Genomic DNA, 18,822 nt, shown 5'->3' on the forward strand with positions numbered 1-18,822 from the left:
TCTGCTACCGTTTCTGATAAATGACCATTCGGCCGTCTGCTGATCGTATGCGTTTCAGTTAATACTATTCGGGAGGACTAGTTCGGTGATCCGCAGGCGCGGAGCGTAAAACGCATTAAACCATACCACGAGATTGAAGTGGAAGATTTACCGCGAACCAATTTCATAGCTGATCGGAGCTATCAATATTGTGGTGGAAAAAGCATTCGGAATATCGCACGAAAGATTAAGGCGATGCGTTACTCGTGACATAAAAATTTTATAAGATCCATCGAAATTTCTATCGAACGAGGATCCGAAGACATTTGTGAACAGAGGTTATTCGACTTGTTATCGATCGAGAAAGAACGAAAAGAATTTAATAGAATCATAGAATTTCAACAACGATATCGAATTTATACAATGAAGATTATCTTGATGGAAATTCATCTATCGATCTCTATTTGGCTGTGTTTAAGCCTGCTTTTAATATTATGCTTATCGAAAAGGTAATTGGTTGCTGGCCGAATGTGACAACGTTAAAACGACAGAGAAATCGAATTTCCCGTTGGTATAAAGAGGGTGCGTCGGCCGATACATAATTTATTTCGCAGCATCGCGAAACAAATTTACGTGGCAATGTAATTTGGCACGCGCGTATCAGCGATTATTTCGTGAATCCTCGGCCTGGCTAACACGCCAGCCAGCGTGTGTTCATCAGCGAACAACTGCGGATATTACAGAAACACGTTCACAGCTTGCCGTACGTATGGACATGGAGAAGAGAGAAGCCGGGAGTCTAATTTCACGAACAGTGGATAACTTCGAGAAGACAATCTAACTATCTTGCTCACGTACGGAACAACGGTGTAACTAAGGAGATAGCCAAAGGGTTCGAGAGGGCCAACACACAAGTCGAAGTCCGTCTAAGAAGTACTTTCCCTCACGTATCACGGGTCCTTCTGTTTCCTGGGTTAAGATGAACAGATCGTGCGAAGTACAAGGCTCTCAACCTCCCTTTTCCGCTCCTCTGCGGCTATGTACTTCAGGAAATATCGTTATGACGCAGTAATAACGTTGTTACCGAAATCCATTGAACTCGAAGCGCGCTGCTACTAGTTTTAGAAACTCACAATAATTGTAACGATAAACCATACATAAAACGATGTTTGGAAAATGACATGAATGTTACGAAGTGTAAAATGTGAGATTAGTAACTAAATTAGTTATTCTTTAATATCGAATACTTCTTGTTTCTTTCTTTTTTTTTTTTTTTTTTTTTTTGTTTAAGTATAATCAATCTATTTGAATCAATCTATTGAATCAATCTATTTAGAATCTAAAACATCAAGTGGTAACATTGTATTTAAATATTACGCAAATCAATCTTCTGTGTTTGTAACATAACGTAAAAAGATCCCTACTATTCTGATAAAATAAAAAAAGGCAATAACGTATATGGCTCGCTTTTGAAAAAAAATCGACCTGCATTAATCTAGCTTCCAAATAGAGAATATGAATACGCCGATATTGATCTGATGCCGTTCATGTGCTGTTAAATGGGCGACAGTTCTATGTGTACGTTATAGCGTGATAGAATAAAAGTAGAAAAAGATCGAACTGTTCAGACGCACGCCTTTTCCACAATAAGTTCCAGAGCAGGCGCCAATGTGATAAAATTTCCATATCGAACGTTCGCTATCTCTTATCAAACAATTCGAGAATTCAGAATCATCGACGGCCGCGTTCGTTTGCACATCTCGTGCAGAAAGAACTTCACGTAGAACTAATGCTCTATATTCTAATGCAACGATATGAAGGAAAATTTCATAAAATATGCATACGATCGAATTACCGTGGATATTAAGAAAAATATATCACCAACTAAAAATATAATTAGCCAATCAATATATTTTGGAACTTATTGTGGTAGAAGCGCATGTCTGAATAGTACGATCCTTTCCTTTTTATTACTTATAATTACCTTTATTTTATTGCGCTGTAGCGTGTTCTAAGTCATTCTAAGGTAGTCGTCCATTTAAAAAAGGCATCTTTTAATATAAAAAAACTTTCGATATCATCGACTATTTCCGCTTTAATCTTCATTCAAGAGGTCAAAACAAGAAGCGTCGTCTAAATGAAGCGACGTCGTCGCCGGCGATCGACATCCCGTTTTACATGGCGGAAAACTTTTCGCCTAGTAAAGGACGAGAAAAGTCGAGAGAGAAGGGAGCAAAAATTGTCCTGGATCACGATTAATTTGTATCCCTGTTCCCCGGGTAAGCACGACGTTGGCCCAGCGCGTACAGCTGAATAAAACATCATCGCCCGTATCCAACGGGTAACTAAATTTTAAGCAATAGCATGGCGCCGCAGCACCGACCTTTTGAAAGTTCAACGACACATCGTGGCTGGCCGCGACTTGTGGCGCTCTGCTGGGAATCTGGCATAAAAATTGTAAATCGCGGATATACCCGGTGCCCCGATACCGGAGGGAATAATCATGTATTACGATCGGCCACGAAACTTCTCCTCCATCCCCGTCTTCGTCGTTTTGCTGGTTGAGTTATGCGAAAGAAAGAGAACTTGACTATGAAGAAACACGAGAAAGGAACCATGGAAAAGATCGAAGGTACAACCACAAGTGCTTCCTAAGGGCTTGGTGCTCGAACGGAACGGTAAGAGAGACAGCGAGAAGAGCCCGATGCATCGTTGACTTCTTCATTAATGGTAATGATCGCGTCCTGAAAGTCTTCGAGAAACTCGCGAAAGGAAACATCGCGATTTGTATTCAGGACACGATATGGCGTTGCTACGTACCGTGGAACCAGGGTTCGAGCCAAGCCGGGGCGGTGGGTGGATTCGCGAAATAAACTCCTGAATAAGAGGAAGAAAGAAGGAGAAAAGAGAGAAGTGGAGAGCGAGAAGAGGGTATACGGGGGTAGTAGTAGACTCTTGCGCTCCAGTTCGGCTTCCGACAATAAAAGTGAGCTAAGACCACGCACACGTTAGCATCGTGGCGTCGTTCGTTCATGAACGTATACGAGAAGTAAGTTGTGAGCGTGTCTAGGTTCCATCGCGTGGAGCACTCCAGGATGCCTTTTCGGAGACTTTATTTGGCGACGTCGTTCGCTATTCGCCGTCTCATTGCTCGTAATAATCGAACGAAATCGAGAACGAATGATAATTTTCAGTGAGAATGTCACAGTTTGGAGCAGATGAGGGAATTGGGGATGAGGGGTCGTATCAAAAACGCATAACTATAACGCATATTCGATATTCTATCGCCAACCTACATACTATTGTTATCGACTACTGTGAATGATAGACGATCATAGGGATGGTGTGTAAGGAACAAAGATAAGAGGGAACTCTCTATAAGTCAATTTAAACGCGCCGTGAAGATGCGAGTATGGTCGCGCGAGAATACTGCTGGTTGCCGCGCGCACGGGGTTATTTAACAGTGATCTTATTTCAAAGGCGTGCAAAGAGTATCAAAAAAATTATGTATTTTGTGGTTTCTTTAAATGAAACCTCTTAATGGAAAGCGGGAATGCGGATAGATGACAACTTTCGATGTTGTCAAGTAATTAAATAAAATATAGGAACATCTAGCGTTTTCTACGGAGAGTATTGTCCCTTTTTTCATGGACGAATCCTTTTCACTGTACCCCGGTATTGTGTTTCATCACCGTTTGTGCGAGCGTAGCGTAAATGCACGCGAGTGCGTCTGTAGAATCATGGCCGCGAGTGTTATGTTTTCCAGAGAAACCGCTTTGGCTTTCGAGATACCTGTCGCGTTATAAACTCTTCAGCAAACATACTTAGGTTGGTTCCCGAGGCTAAAGGCCGGTAAAGGTTAGCTCTCGCTGATGTCTTTCTTCCTACTCGGTAATTGTAATTAAAAATATTTGCTTGGTTGATTTCCAAACGGGACATCTCTTTGAAAATCATGTTATCACCGAAAAATTTCATAAACAGCGAGTACGCAGGAACGACGCGCTACCATCCCTGGCGAAACTTCTTACTGTGGTATTAATCGCATTTATGGGAAAACTAACGGCAAAAGAAGGAAAGCGGAAAACTGTTATAGCGATCTTATAACAGGAGATTATCAGCAGAGAGTCGAAGCGTCAGAATGATCTAGACCAGAAGTTTATTTGGAACTATATCGTTTAACAGGAGAAAATGTAGACCGAGGTATCGTTTGTTTTTGGAGTTGGTAATAAGAAATATTACGGGAAACCGGACGTTATGTTATTTTTGGTGGATGGCAAACAAAATACGAGACTGACGAATCGTAAAGGAACTCTGTAGCTTCATATTTGGTCCAACATGTTTCGTGTCTTATATGTGTATGTATATGAACGTGGCATCGAATATCGAATGACGTGTACGTGAGTTTGGATATTTTTCAAAAAGACGACACTTATTCGTTCGTGAGTTGGTATCGGCTAACTCAAAAGCGAGACGCTGATCATCACCATGCTGGTCCATGCCCTCTCACGGGATTAGTCAAATCCCAAAATAATACCGTGGGCGAGAGCGGAGTTTGCATATACCGTGATACAAATCTCCGCGACGATGTAGATCGGATGGTTTAAGCTGTTTGTATATAAATCCGGCGCATGGCCTATTAAGTACCTGCTTCGTTCGTCATATATATTATACTCTTATTTTAGGATATGTCGTCTTTATGTCAGAGAACAGACAAATGACAAAAATCTGCATCCAATCGTAAAACTACATTCGTTCAGTCAACTTCTCAAAAGATAATATAATACTCGGATATCTCATAGATACACCTGTTTCACATTCTATTATCACGAGATCTAAAGTAAGATTGTCAATTGAAATACTGTAAAAAAGAATCGTTTCTACGAATCGTAAGAATACTCATGAACGAAAGGTTGGTGCTCGTGGTTAAAAAGCGCGCGCGTACGGCCGTATTTCTCTGTTTTGATTTCGGACAGCGAGCGCGCAGACAGCAAGAGTGGACTTGAAAATAACCCACGGCAGGAGAAGGCCCGTCTATTAATAGTGAAGAGTGAGAGTATCTTTGTCGTGCGTGTTCGGCAGCGTCCCCGACGGTTTCGCAGCGAAATTCGTCAGTCGATTTACCGTTCCGCGATACATTCCTCGCACGTACACGCCGGGGAAACGCGTAACTCGATCGGAACACGATGTTCCGCGCAAGTTTGCGTCCGTACCCGGCAACCGTCGTTGTCTGTTGAATTTCCTTTTTGCTTGGCGTTGGCGGATAGGCGAAAAAACATCGAGAAACTAAAGAATCGGATATACAGAGAGTTAGAGGACAGGTTGAATTAAAACCAAAAGAGAACGTACTGGTTGTAACGCGAAATCTAGAGGTGTGCTGTGTCGGATGCAAACGGAAGATTCTTCGAAGGTTCCACGAGTTTGGCTTTACCTATAGAGACGAACTGGAAGGAAGTTAAAACCACATTCGAGTGATTCTAAATAAAGAACTATGCGGAGCAGTGGATGAGCAGTGGGGCGGAGCTGGCTGCGAGAGGGAATATGCGGTGAGTAAGAATGGTACAGCGAGCCGCATGCAGCATCGAGGCGAACACATTCTCCAATGGCGTACGGATCAGCGACCGGGAAGGAAGAACGTCGGACGTCGTCGCGACGGAAGCGTCCGTAGACCACGAGTCGCGTAACGTTCACGAGGCAGGACGTGGCAACGCGAGATTCTCCCTGTTCAAGTGGTTCAAACGGTCCGGTAATCGCGAATCAACGGTGGACAAAAGACGAAAAACCATCGATAAATACGGAGATAATGAAAACGGCCGGCAACGAAGCGTATCGTCGAGCGCGGAAAGCGTAGACACGTTTTATAGTACCACCACGGTTCGTAGTTTCGCCTTTCACACTGGCACCTTGAGCAGTTACAATGGATTGTCGTTAGATATACTAGAGCAAGCGGCCGAAGTTGGCCCCTTCGCGGCTGGAGCTTCGAAAGTTGCAGTTGGCAACAAAGAGAACGAGTTAGCGGATGTTGCCTGCACGCTACCTACGAACGCTCATTCTCATAGAAGAGACATAACCGCGAGATACTCGCTACAGCCGTCGACTACCTTCAATTCTTGCGGAAATTTACCGCTTCCCGATCGACGATTGTTGGAATCGTTGAGAAGGCTAGACGATCGAAAAAATCATTATAGCGTAAACTCCACCCGTAGAAGGGTACACGTGAAGGGGAAACGACGCGCACCGAATCCTCCAGTGACTTCGATCAAAGCAACAGAGGTAGATGCACGCGAAACATCGAGGAACAGCAGCAGGCGAAAGCGACGCGCGCCGAAACCACCGGAGAAGATCGTCGATAGTAATTCGCCTGAGAAAAAGTGCGAGAATCAGATTACCGATGGCGGAATGGACGTAGAAAAACCAGCAGACACCGAAGACGCGCAAACTCTGAGCAACGACACGTTAGTCCTTCAAGGAGGCGTTCTAATGCCGAAAAGGGAATTGAAACGAAGTACGAAGGAGAAGAACACGAAGGACACGAGTGCCAGTTCGTCGGACATCGCTGTTCTTCAAGACAACCAGACTGTGGCGCCCGGTATTGGGACTCTGAGCACCGCCATGCCACGACCTTGGTATAAACGGAGCGTCTTCGAACATTCTCGGGATTCCGGAGCGTCCAGGAGGGGCGATGTCCTCCGGGGGCCAACAAGCTCGACGATCGAAATAAAAGAAGAATGTGCTGCCACGAACACGGCTTCTTCCACGAGCTACTCCGTGGACGCGTCTTTGTCTAGGCGGAGCTTCTTCCATCGTGGCGGACAAACGGAGGACAGGAAGAAGGAAGCAAAACGAAGATCCGGCCTGTCGATTTTAACGAACATCAGCGAACTTGACAAAGAAGCCGCAGCGATCGTACAAGAGGAACAAGCACGAGCGAGAGCCTCGATGCTATTGAAATCTTCGAAATTCGTAGATGCTTTCGAAAAAAGGAACGATATGAACGAGGAGCTCGTTCAAGACATCGTCACGTCGGCAATGGAAAGTTCGTCGCCCAGACGTGGCACGCGAGCTCTGATTTCCAAGTTCAACGCCATCAGTAACATAACCAAGGTCACGGTGAATGCCAATTTCTTCGCAAGGAACGCCAGGGACCAGCAGCCGGCAAAGTTCGAACGAGACGTGGTGAGAAATGCGAAGGCCTTCGAGCATGCTAATGATTGGAAGGATCATACGAGATTTTCGGTTCAGTCTGCAAGCGGACAGGCTAGTCACATCGAGAAAGATATATCTAGATACTTTCCACCACAACAAAAGACATCTAGAAATCGGTCAGAGAATACGGAAATGGGTGAGAAAGTTTCGGGAGCAAAGGGTAGTTCGATCAAGGAACAGAGCGATCGACTGGTCACTGAAACTTCCAACAGAATATCGTTCTTGCAGAGTCAACTGGCTGCAAATAGAATGAACGATCAGGTCGCTCAGAAGGATAGCGCGATGTCCGTAATGGAGGAAAAAATTAGATCCAGACAGGAAGTCTCCGGCGAAAAGAAGGAAAAGGAAATAAAAGCGAGTAACGAGGATCAACGAAGACCCTTGTTTCCTCGTAGCTCCGTGGAAGCTAAGGAACACTCAACTTTAAACATCTTTGGGGAACCAAAGAAGCTGGACAGACAACGTATCGATGGTGTTCAAAAAGAATTCTCGGATATATTCGACGAGATCGACAAGCAATTGCGTATGAAAGAGTTAGAGCTTATTGATCGTAGGGCGGCCCGCACAAACGCGACAGCCACTAATCAGAGAAGTAAAGTTCACGAGGAAGAAGCCGGAATATCAAGTAAGGTAACTAAAGTGCTCGATATCCTGGTCGAGGCGGAGAAAGACGCCAAGACAAAGAGCGGCATACTGCCAGAAAAATCGATAGCCGTCGAGGATACCTTTCGTCCGACCGAACCGAACGCGAAAACGAAATCGACTAAGACCAGGTCACCGTTATTGAACACCATCGAGGATCCAATTACAACGGATTTAAAGGAGATGTTGAAGGAAATGAAACACTCGTTACCAAAGCGTTCGAAGCCGGGCAAGATTGTGACACGTAACACCGACGTGACTGAGAAACTGGCTCCGGAAAAAGAGGTAGCGGCTGGCCCTAGCAAGACTACGTATTTCGTTTCCGCTGTAACGAAGGTCGAGAATATAGCGCTGCAAAATGATTACGAGCCCGACAAACAGAAGGTATCGTGTTCCGTACAAACTAGTGGAAATATACGAAGATTGAATCAGCCTTCTACATCCGTGGAACAACCGTCCACCTCGGGTTGGAAACAAGAAAACGTCCTATACAAAACATCCGGGAAGAATTTAGGTGGTTCAGGATTGGTAAAAAATACGTTCCAGCTCATACGACCACGAGATTTTGCTGAAATCGAAGCAACAAAAACGACGAGAACACCCGCGTTCAACGAAAACACTTACGCCAATGTGATCGAGCAATCGATCTACGCGAATGCACGTGTTACTCCCTCGCCCAAACATACTGTTTCCGAGCGAAATATCGTTACGAAAATTGATAATACCAGTGAAATGCCGAAAACACCGCCCGTAATTGAACGAAAATTCATTACGAAGGAAGATACGTTCGAAGGTAGTGAAGAAGGTAACTTTGATTCAGTTGATTGTCCTAGATAGTTGCGGGATTTTCTGAATGAATCATTTGTCTAAATTTATTGCTTCACGCGTTTTTCCCTGCTACCATTTTAACGCTTGTGCTTTCTCTCTGTTTGCAACAGATGACAATTCAGCGGAAAAGAATATGAACACGCTGGCCATAAACCGATTACTCAGAAAGCTAGAAGCGGCTATTGCATCTGGTCATCACCAACAAGCGGCTGGTTTAGCAAAGGAACTAGCACGGCTTAAGATCCATTGTTCCGTGATTCGGCAACGATCAGCCCGTCTCAAAGATCAGTTGATTAAAGTCAATATGTACATTGAGGACAAGCTTGCTCACCAGGGACCGATACCACTTCAGGTAAATAGCGTTACCTACTCAAATCAAGATGGCCGAGGTTTGCCAATCCATATGACGATATTAAATGCTGTACTAAGCCCAAATATAATAACAGCTGCCCAGCAGAATGACGGTGGCCGAGTTGAAAGCAAAGATACACACGGAATTCGAGATACCGACGAACGTGCAACGATGGATCATTGGTAAAAATTTAGCGGATCGCGATGAGGCGACTCTAAACGAATTACAGGCCATAAATGGCTCTCCGATATTTTTGTACCTCGTGGCTCCAGGTAATGATAATAATAATAGGTAAGCTAATAAAATAAATCGTAATAATAATAAGCAAATCAATAAATGTATAATGGATTATTTTATAATTAATTGGTTGCAGAATTAAGACCTGAAAATATCGTACGAGTGGAGAAAGATAATGCTGCAGAGGAAGTATCAAATGTGATAAACGATGATACAAGTACGTCTGCGGAAGTGTTACAAATTGTGGAAGAAGATCCCGAAGAAGTCAAAGAACCTCAGGTACTGAATAATTTCTAGAAATTTGTTTACTTTTTTTATATAGAAATCTTTTCTATAAAGTATAAAAAAAAAAAATTGCAGGGGACAGAGGAGAGGAATACGCCAGTGGAAGTGAAGATGGATAGATACGAGGAATTAATTTCTTTGGAAAACTGTGACGTCATACCGAACTCCGAACCGATCGAATGTCCCGTATGCTTCGTTACATACGGTCCTCGTGAAGGAGTGATTTTGAGGGATTGTTTACATATGTTCTGCAGGTATACTATTAAATTTTGACTAAATTTGAAATAAAGTTATAACACATTATCGGCAAGTAATTTTTCCTAGGTCATGTATTGTTAATACGATTCGATACTGCGAAGAAGCCGAAGTGAAATGTCCTTACAGAGACTCACAATACACCTGTGAGTCTACTCTCCAAGAACGTGAAATTAAAGCAGTAAGTTAACCGTTAAAATTTTGGTAAAAATAAGTACTTAGAAAAAATTTTAACCGATACGATTATTTAGCTCGTTGAACCAGAAGTCTACCAGCAACATTTAGCCAAATCAATCGCTCAAGCGGAAAATAATGCTGGAAACAACGCGTTCCACTGTAAAACTCCTGATTGTCCTGGTTGGTGCATCTACGACGACGATGTGAACAACTTCCTGTGCCCTGTATGCGGCGCAAACAATTGTCTCACATGTCAGGTCGGAAAACAAAATTTAATAATAATTATACTTCGTTCATGAAAAGTAGAATTCAAATACTATATTGCATTAAAACTTAACTAAATTAGAAAGAAATCTTTTCTCCATAGGCCATTCATACTGGTAAAAACTGCAAGCAGTATCAGCAAGAACTAAGATTATCAAAAGAAACGGATCAAGAATCGCGAAGAACTGCGGAGATGCTCGAGGAAATGGTGGATAGAGGTGAAGCACTCGCGTGTCCCACGTGTGCGGTTGTTCTGATGAAGAAATGGGGTTGCGATTGGTTACGCTGCTCAATGTGCAAGACCGAGATATGCTGGGTAACAAGAGGCCCGCGTTGGGGTCCAGGAGTGAGTAGTCGATACGTGACAATGCCTTCATTCGATATTGAAATATTAATATATGCAGTTACGACTCGATTGTTTTGTTTTAATATTGATCGTATTTCGACGGTTCGCAGGGAAAGGGAGACACGTCCGGAGGCTGTAGATGCGGAGAAAATGGAGTCAAGTGTCATCCTCGTTGCAATTACTGTCACTGAGAACCATCAGAAGATACAATTGCCGCAACGATGTACAAACAACGGTGCATATAAAAAAACAAAGGGACTGCACTGCACCGTTAACCAAAATATTTTTATACGGTTGTCGAAGTTATTGTATCGGGACAAACCTCTAGTCAAATGGGTTGATATGTATTTAATAACGAGTTTGATAACCGATAAATCTGGTACTGATAAGTTACATGCGTATATGTCACACACACGCTGCTTGCTCAACGATTAACCTTATCGCGGAACCGTCCTTCATGGAACTGGAAGTAATAAGAAGTAATAAAGAGGTAGACACCTCAGTTTCCAACAATCTTTCTTATTTTTTGTAGTGATAAAGGGCACGGGAGAATAACTTGTACTTTACTTAATGCTTCGTGTGCATCATAAACATATAATAAATTATAGATACAGGTAGTTTTGCAATTATACAGGCACCGATTGTTTATTTCTTATCGTTGGAGGTTGTCTCATTTGTACCGATCTGTCCCAGTCGTGTTACAAGCGTCGTCTGATGATGTGTGAATTGTCGATTCAGGTTAAGGCCTCCTGCATTCTGTAATGTTTGAACCAAACCTAGCTGCGTCGTTACAATATCCATTTCTCCGTATTTCAGAAAATCATCGTAGTTCAAGACTTGTCCTTCCAATACTCCTCCTGGAAAAATATCAACTGACTAATAAAATCGCTCTGCAATCATATTTCCATATTACATACCTAGTATAAACATTTTCTTGCTTTTCTTCATAATCTTTTGTAAAGCAATCGTGTTTATTGCAGGACTGAACACAAACGAGGTATACCTGCTAACTAACGGAGCAAGAGCCTCGTAATGTGAATTCTTAATGACATGTTTTATAATATGAGGCCCATAATACTTGTAGTGCATATTTTGCCTGAAAAGTGCAACTCGAATGTCGAATACATCCAGCTGCTTTATACTGTTTACGTGCAAGCAACCAATCATTTTAGAATTGTCAAACCAATTACGAACTTCCCTCGCTATTATTTGATCGTAAGGGCCCAACTCTTTCTCGACTTGTACATCTTGGGACTCTACACAAAATTGTTCTAGAGTTTTATCTTTGTTGGGATTGACAAAGAACGGCGTCAAAAGTTCGTTCAATACTCTTTTCTTATAATATATTTTCGGCTTTTTAATGTTTATCTTTCCCCTGTAACGCTTCTGTTGGTACAGTAATTGATTTGGAGTTAACTGAAGTGCTAGAACAGAAGAAACATATATTGTACTTATAATGAAGATAAATTCCTTCGCTATCTATTTAATTAATGTACCATACCGTAACTCACCCAAGTTTGGTAACATGCTGTTTGTATCGAACGTTACTTCTCTTGGATATAAATTAAAATTTGCAAGAAAATTTTAGAGTTATAAAATTTATAATCGAATATTTTAAGAGTCTAATGAATATCAATAATAGTTCCCGTTTCGCTAAATTATCGGTTATTCAATTTACACATTGCTTATATTACGTGCATAGTTTTATTTTAAAAATAGATACATGATCGGTACGAATTAAAGACAAATACAAAAATTATATAAGTGTATATACAGAATAAATTTTTTTGTTTTGCAATGATATAAGGCACTTTGGAACAAATCATACATATTTAAGTACATAATATATATGTGTGTAAGTACATGTACGAGCGCACGTGCAATGAGTGTTAAGATGTGTATATTTTGTGTATAATATGTGTTTTCTAGGTGTTATGCACAAGTATGTTTATGTATATCTTGAATTCCGTATCTACGTTATAAATTCCCTTTTGTATATTATGCGATATAATTAATCGTTCCACTGCAATAATTACTGGATTCGTGACGAGTTTCTATACTATCACCGAAATTGAGCGATTTCCTATTCTTTCCTAATCGAAGCATCGAACGTATGCCACCTTTCTTTCGCAAACGCTTATATCGATCATCTAAAGCTGAATTGAGAGATGCTTGCTTCACATCCCCCCGACTATTTGGAAAACCCTTGCGATCGTCTTTAAAATTATTGCTACTCCTTATCTCGCCATGTACATCGTCGACAAGCCAATGTTTCCTCGGTGACGTATATTTGTTATTACATCCAGGTATAGTGTATACGTATTCTGACTGAGCAGGATCCACGGACTTTTCGTATCGTTTCATACTACTCTCACTGGCCGTTCTACCGTCAGTAGTGCCTTTATTTTTATTCTTATCGTAAATGTCCGATTTACACCCTCGTCTAATTGGATCCTCAGACTCAACCGATTGATTCGAATGTTTCTGATTGGTCTGTTCCTGATTCTTATTTTCGCGCCCTTCGCGTAATTTTTTATTTCTCTTATAAGTATCTGTGTTCTTGGCATCTAAAGCAGCATGTCGCTTCTCCGACATACTCTGTCTACCTAAAGCGTCGCGCGAAAATTTATTGGAAGAGGAATTAAATTCTTCCAAGGATAATTGACTATCGTACGTTGGGTCTCCGGAATACTGACTATCTTTATCGTCTGTGTTTCGTTTAGCTTCATTACACTGTGGGTCATTGGAGTCTTCTAACAATACTGGTTCCGCGCGATCGTCGCGCTGTCCTATCGTAATCTTCTTCACGTTACTAGCAGATTCTATCCACGTTTTATTGGTAGCGATGCAGTAACTTTCGTTCCTTAAACTATTCTTATTATATTGTTCGGTTAATCTATCGATAACTGGATTCCATGGAGAGGCGGTCACACAAGACAATAATCCGCCGTTGTCCAAAATGTCTGACTGGGAATTCAAATTGTTCTTTTCTTTTACTCTGCCTTCATTACCTTTCGTAGAATCAGCAATATATATACTATTAGCTGACTCCAGTTTACAATGAGAAGACAAATTCTCTGATAAATTTTTATCATTTCCATCGTACGAAGATATCCTCCTGGCTATTGTAAGAGTGATCACCCCAGTTACAGAACTGTTTGTATTGAGCATCGCTCTTCTCAATGTCTCCATTGCATCTGAATTTGATAATCCTAATAATGACACCCCATTAACATTGAGCAATTGATCATTGGTCCTCAATCTCCCATCCCTTGAGGCTGCACCCCCATGAAGGACACTTTTAATAAAAATTCCTAGATCCATGTTAGTGTTTTCATCTGTGTTAGTAGTCTTTCCCTTAACACTAACACCTAGTCCTGCTTTCTCTGAATCGTGTACTGGTATATCTAAAGTTAAAATCATGCGATTTTTACGTGGTGATAAAACAATATCTTCTGATGTAGACTTCACTGGTTTAAAAGTGCACTTATCATAGTTATGGGTATTAAGTTTATCTTGCACTTCGGTATTCTTTTTCTTCGGCGATGTATTCAATGCATTCCAATATTTTGAATTATCTGTAGCTTCTAAGGCTTGACTTGTGGAAGTACCATGAGAATGAGAGTCTGGAATACTAGAGGAAATTTCTTCCTGGCGCGATACCACCATCCTTACCTTCCCACCAGGTAGAATACTTCTGAGAAGTGAAACTACTTCTGCTTGACTTTTACCAGTCATTTCTTTATTATTTACTTCCAACAGCCTATCCCCAGATCTTAATCTGCCATCTTCAACTGCAGCACCTTTTGGTAATATATTTTTAATATATATTGGACAATGACCTCCTGCGGGATTATCGCGTGTTGTGACGCTAAATCCAAGACCATTGCTGCCTTTTGTTAATTCTATCTCTATCATACGTCCAATCTTACGGGTGTTAGCTGTCTGCAGCAAATTGTAATTACTGCATTGAAGTCTTTTAACATTATCATCAATTTCCTTTTCTGACCCTCCACTAGTATTGCCATGATTTTTATGCAATGATTTTTCTTGCGGCTTCTTATGTTTTACAATGGAAATTTGCAAACATGATTCTGTCATACAGGTACGAAAGATCTCTTGCACTTTAAAAAATGGTATATGCAATAGACTGTGTCCATTTATTTTAATGATCTTATCATGCAGGTCAATTTGCCCATCTCTAGCAATTCTGCCATTAGGCTCAATACCTTCGACTCTAAGCCCTTGATCATTACCCAACAAATCATAACATGGCACCACATGAAGCCCCAGTGGTCCTGCTTCATTCTTTATCACAATTTCTCTAATTTCTCCTTGATCTCCTGGTTCTATATTAGCATTTGCATACTTAAATGACACTTTGGCATCTTGTCCCAGTGGCTCTCTACGCCGAGATTCTCTGGGAAGGGACTGAGCAGAATATGTGGTTAAACAAGGTTCTCTGGTTGACAGTGCATGCATTGACAATCTTTTGGTGCTTTCCCTTTTAATACCGCTTACAGAAATGGAGGAATGTGCATCAATTGTATAAGGTGGTTCTTTACTATCTGGATGAAAGAAGTCTGGGCTATTTGTGCCAACTGAACTTGCCCCATCACCACCAGCATGCGTAACGTCAGAATTAACAAAATGAGCAACAATCTGTTCTCTATCATCAGCTACATCACATAACCTATCATCTGGATCCAGGAGACCACCTCCAGTTAAGGAGGACAAACTATTTATAGTTAATGCACTATCATTTTTTCCAGTTGCTTTTTTATATCTTAAAGTAGCCTCATGCATTAAATCTTTAACCAGTAGGGTTCCATCCCCACAAGGAACCACCACTCTAACGTTGTCGAAACACACAGTTACCTTCATGCTCGTTCCGATTTCATATTATCTTGTTATACGTTTACGGGCACGTATTGATTATTTCTAATACAATAGTATACTTAAAATTCTCTTTAAGGGTTTAGAAATCAAATATGATGGATGAAGTGCACGTGTTGTGAAATATATAAAATTATAAATTTTATTTCGTATAATATGATTATCTTCTATTATCTGTCGTGTACTTCCATATTCCGATAATGAATCACCGACATCACACACTGGACACTTTATTCTTTTTATTGCCGGTTATATTTCTTTAAAACCTACGCATATACACGTAAATTAAGTAGACATACTCGAAAGAAAAAAAAATTGTCACGACTGATAAGGCAAACGCGTACGCCCAACTTTATCACAACATCAAATATGCGGAACAGACGCACTCGCCATTACCACATTTTATTCCACTATTCCTTCTGGCAAACCAACGGAAAGTAAGAAACATGGCGATACAAGCAGTGTGGCCAACAAAATAACTCGTACCGCTTCCAGTTTCCACATTCATCTTAACCATAATAAGGAAAAAATGGCATCAATACTTACCTTTCTTCATGAAATGAGCCATTGCTTAATTGTATTATTCTCGAGACAAAGGCAACAAAATGATTCATACATAAATTTTATATCTTTTTCACTCATTAACTCGCATCCTTATTCATACACTGGTCACACTACAATGGTTCATGTCCACCGGTTCTTGTTTAACCTTTAAACTTAAAGGCTGTGTTACAATCAACTGTATTTTCATCGATTTAACAATAGGCTTACCTTCAATTTGCGAATAATTTGTCTACAATAGCGTTACGTGACACTGACTTGCATTTCACAAGGCTTATTTTTGCAAATTCACACAAGATTATGGTTATAGCTATTTATATATACCTTACTGAATTAATGTAAAGACAAAAGGACAATTATGCTCAATACAATGGACCAATTCATTAATACAATTCAATAGTTACCTAACCAAACCTTACGTAGATTTTGAAACGTCAAGTTCTACAGAAAATTTCTAGTGATTGAACTCACTTTTTCATTACGTCATTATCAACTGATAGCACAATAGAACACGAATATCTTTAATTTTGCAAAAAACATGAAGTGGTTTAAAGGTAGCATCAATGAAGCAGTGGCAACATCAAAATCAAGGAAAGCAATTTTTGTCGTTTTCATCGAAGGTATATATTTGTAATGTTAGGTTAAGATATTATTTAATCTGTTATTACTTGTTTTTCGTCTAAATTGTTTTTCATTTCATTTAATTAGTAACATACTTACAGATTAACTTTTATTTTCATATCCTATTATAATAAATATGTTTTGTTTGTATCATGAATGTTATATGACAAATAGCCTTGTCATCTATTTACAGGTAAAGATGACACATCTGCTCAAGTTGCTGAAGCAATCAATGCTACAGAAGTTTCTTGCCGCTTGGAACAGGAAGATTTTGTAGCAATTCGATTGGAAAGTGGATCTGAAACCTACAGATTCTTTGCTCAGATTTGTATCCTTTGATAAAATAACTCAAGTTATTAGAAATATATATATTACATGAATTTCAACAAAATTCTGTATTTTCCTAAGTATTTTTCAACAGATCAATTGGTACCTGTACCATCCCTATTCTTCATTGGTGAAAATGGTGCACCTTTGGAAATTATTGCTGGCACCACAACAGCAGCTGATTTAGCTACTAAAATTGACTTAGTTTTAACAAAAGTAGGAAAAAATAAAAATGCATCTGTCAATCTGATAGATGCAGAACAAAAAGCTACTATGGCCAGTGGTGCTACTAATGCTAATATGAAAATTGATGTAGATAAAAATAATGATAACATACCAAAATCAAACAAAGAAGTACCATTAACTCAAGCTACATCAGAGGATAAGGATAATAATGTAATTAAGAACGACATTAAGGAAGAACCATCCACAAGCTTGAAAACTAGCGAACCATCAGAACCAGTCAATGAAACAAAGGAGACACCTATCAAAGAACTAACATCAGAAGTATGGTTACATAAAGATTTTTTATTTAAAGCATTATGATAAAAAAAATTAAAATATTGTGTATTTTTAGGAAAAAATTAAAAGAGCACAACAGCTAATAGAATTACAAAGAAAACAGCGTATAGAAGAGGAGGAAAAGAAAAATAGACAAAGTGAAATAGAACGTCGTAAAATCGGTCGTGACGTACAAAAAATGCGGCAAAAACAGCAGGATCTAGAAATGAAACAAGCTTACGAAGAGAGAATGAAAGAGAAAGCTGCTGATGCAGCAGCTCGAGAGAAAGTTTTGCAACAAATTGCTCAGGATAAATTAGAGAGAAAACAAAAAGAATTAGCAATGCAGCAGGTTTGTATGTTCTTTTCCGGAAAAAGCTCATAGAATTAATTTTTTTATATATAAAAAAAATGTATCCTTGTCAAATGTAGCAACAAGGACAGCAAGAAGGACAGCAACAAAGTCAACAACAATGTAACAACTCAGAACCATCTGAACCACCAATATCTGCGGCTACTGTCAGTAGAATACAATTCCGATTGCCATCTGGCAATCCTTATATTGCGCAGTTTGAACCATCAAGTACCTTACGTGATTTGCGTACTTACGTTGTTCAGAATATTAATTTACCATTCCGTCAATTTGCGATGTCTACCTCCTTTCCAAGACGGGAATTAATGCATGAAGATGACGGTAAAACTCTTTTAGAATTGGAACTGGTTCCTACAGCAGTTATCCTAATCCTGCCTTTGAAAAACGTAATTTCAGTTTATACTTCGATGAAATATTCGCATTCTTCATCGTATTCGCGAGATGCTTTATTATTGTCGATTTATTATTTCAGTCGACCGTTACAACAACTGTGACATCTACACAAGATGTTGGTATTTTACCACGGTTCGTTTGGTCCACTTTTTCAATTTTCACAGCTGTGTACTATTACGTGATAGGATATTTTACCGGAGGTACACGCAAGAATACAACGAAACAACCAAATAACTCCACTGAAAATAACGGTTCAGAAGACAAAGCAGGTGGCACAGTTAAAAATCTTCAGAATGTTGCCAGTTCATCAGGGTAGGTTTCATGTTTATGAGGATATTTATGTAAATGAAATACGGACGTAGGCGATAACGATTTATGACATTTAGTTTGATTAGAAGATATTTGGGTAATCATGGAAGTACAACTATCAAAACTGAAGGAAATGTACATAGACTACAATCAGGTGGAGATGATAATGATGAGAATAATACATGGAATGGTAATTCAACGCAACAAATGTAGATTATTATAAATCAATAAAGTTCTAATGAGCTTTACTTTGTTTCACTAATCAGAATTTTA

General features: G+C 40.0%; 4 protein-coding genes across 6 annotated transcripts; 2 read left to right on the forward strand and 2 right to left on the reverse strand.

Annotated features, from left to right (window-relative positions):
• Positions 1-3,577: 3,577 nt before the first annotated feature.
• LOC132911307 (uncharacterized) lies at positions 3,578-11,081 on the forward strand. The gene is made up of 9 exons (XM_060967891.1): positions 3,578-8,629; positions 8,763-9,004; positions 9,099-9,276; positions 9,378-9,520; positions 9,602-9,780; positions 9,851-9,962; positions 10,033-10,215; positions 10,326-10,568; positions 10,679-11,081. Exons 1-9 carry the CDS (start codon positions 5,533-5,535, stop codon positions 10,757-10,759), a joined length of 4,458 nt encoding a protein of 1,485 aa, XP_060823874.1. The 5' UTR covers positions 3,578-5,532; the 3' UTR covers positions 10,760-11,081.
• Positions 11,082-11,142: 61 nt separating this feature from the next.
• LOC132911341 (large ribosomal subunit protein uL10m) lies at positions 11,143-16,180 on the reverse strand. Of its 2 annotated transcripts, none has more exons than XM_060967960.1 (3): positions 16,011-16,180; positions 11,486-11,992; positions 11,143-11,425 (listed from the first exon to the last, which is right to left on the reverse strand). In XM_060967960.1, exons 1-3 carry the CDS (start codon positions 16,030-16,032, stop codon positions 11,214-11,216), a joined length of 741 nt encoding a protein of 246 aa, XP_060823943.1. In that variant the 5' UTR covers positions 16,033-16,180; the 3' UTR covers positions 11,143-11,213. The 2 variants fall into 2 exon arrangements, with proteins under 2 accessions (XP_060823943.1, XP_060823944.1); XM_060967961.1 differs by lacking the exon at positions 16,011-16,180 and adding an exon at positions 12,080-12,243.
• Positions 12,254-15,946, reverse strand: LOC132911309 (partitioning defective 3 homolog). Its single transcript, XM_060967894.1, has one exon. It carries the CDS (start codon positions 15,450-15,452, stop codon positions 12,567-12,569), a length of 2,886 nt encoding a protein of 961 aa, XP_060823877.1. The 5' UTR covers positions 15,453-15,946; the 3' UTR covers positions 12,254-12,566.
• Positions 16,181-16,245: 65 nt separating the features above from the next.
• Positions 16,246-18,797, forward strand: LOC132911323 (UBX domain-containing protein 4). 2 transcript variants are annotated; one of them, XM_060967932.1, is made up of 7 exons: positions 16,246-16,645; positions 16,840-16,974; positions 17,068-17,480; positions 17,551-17,826; positions 17,907-18,233; positions 18,320-18,552; positions 18,636-18,797. In XM_060967932.1, exons 1-7 carry the CDS (start codon positions 16,564-16,566, stop codon positions 18,760-18,762), a joined length of 1,593 nt encoding a protein of 530 aa, XP_060823915.1. In that variant the 5' UTR covers positions 16,246-16,563; the 3' UTR covers positions 18,763-18,797. The 2 variants fall into 2 exon arrangements, with proteins under 2 accessions (XP_060823915.1, XP_060823914.1); XM_060967931.1 differs by having other exon boundaries at positions 16,247-16,645; positions 18,627-18,797.
• Positions 18,798-18,822: the final 25 nt, after the last annotated feature.

Source organism: Bombus pascuorum, chromosome 10 (assembly GCF_905332965.1).
Source record: "Bombus pascuorum chromosome 10, iyBomPasc1.1, whole genome shotgun sequence".
Taxonomy (NCBI): Eukaryota; Metazoa; Arthropoda; class Insecta; order Hymenoptera; family Apidae; genus Bombus; species Bombus pascuorum.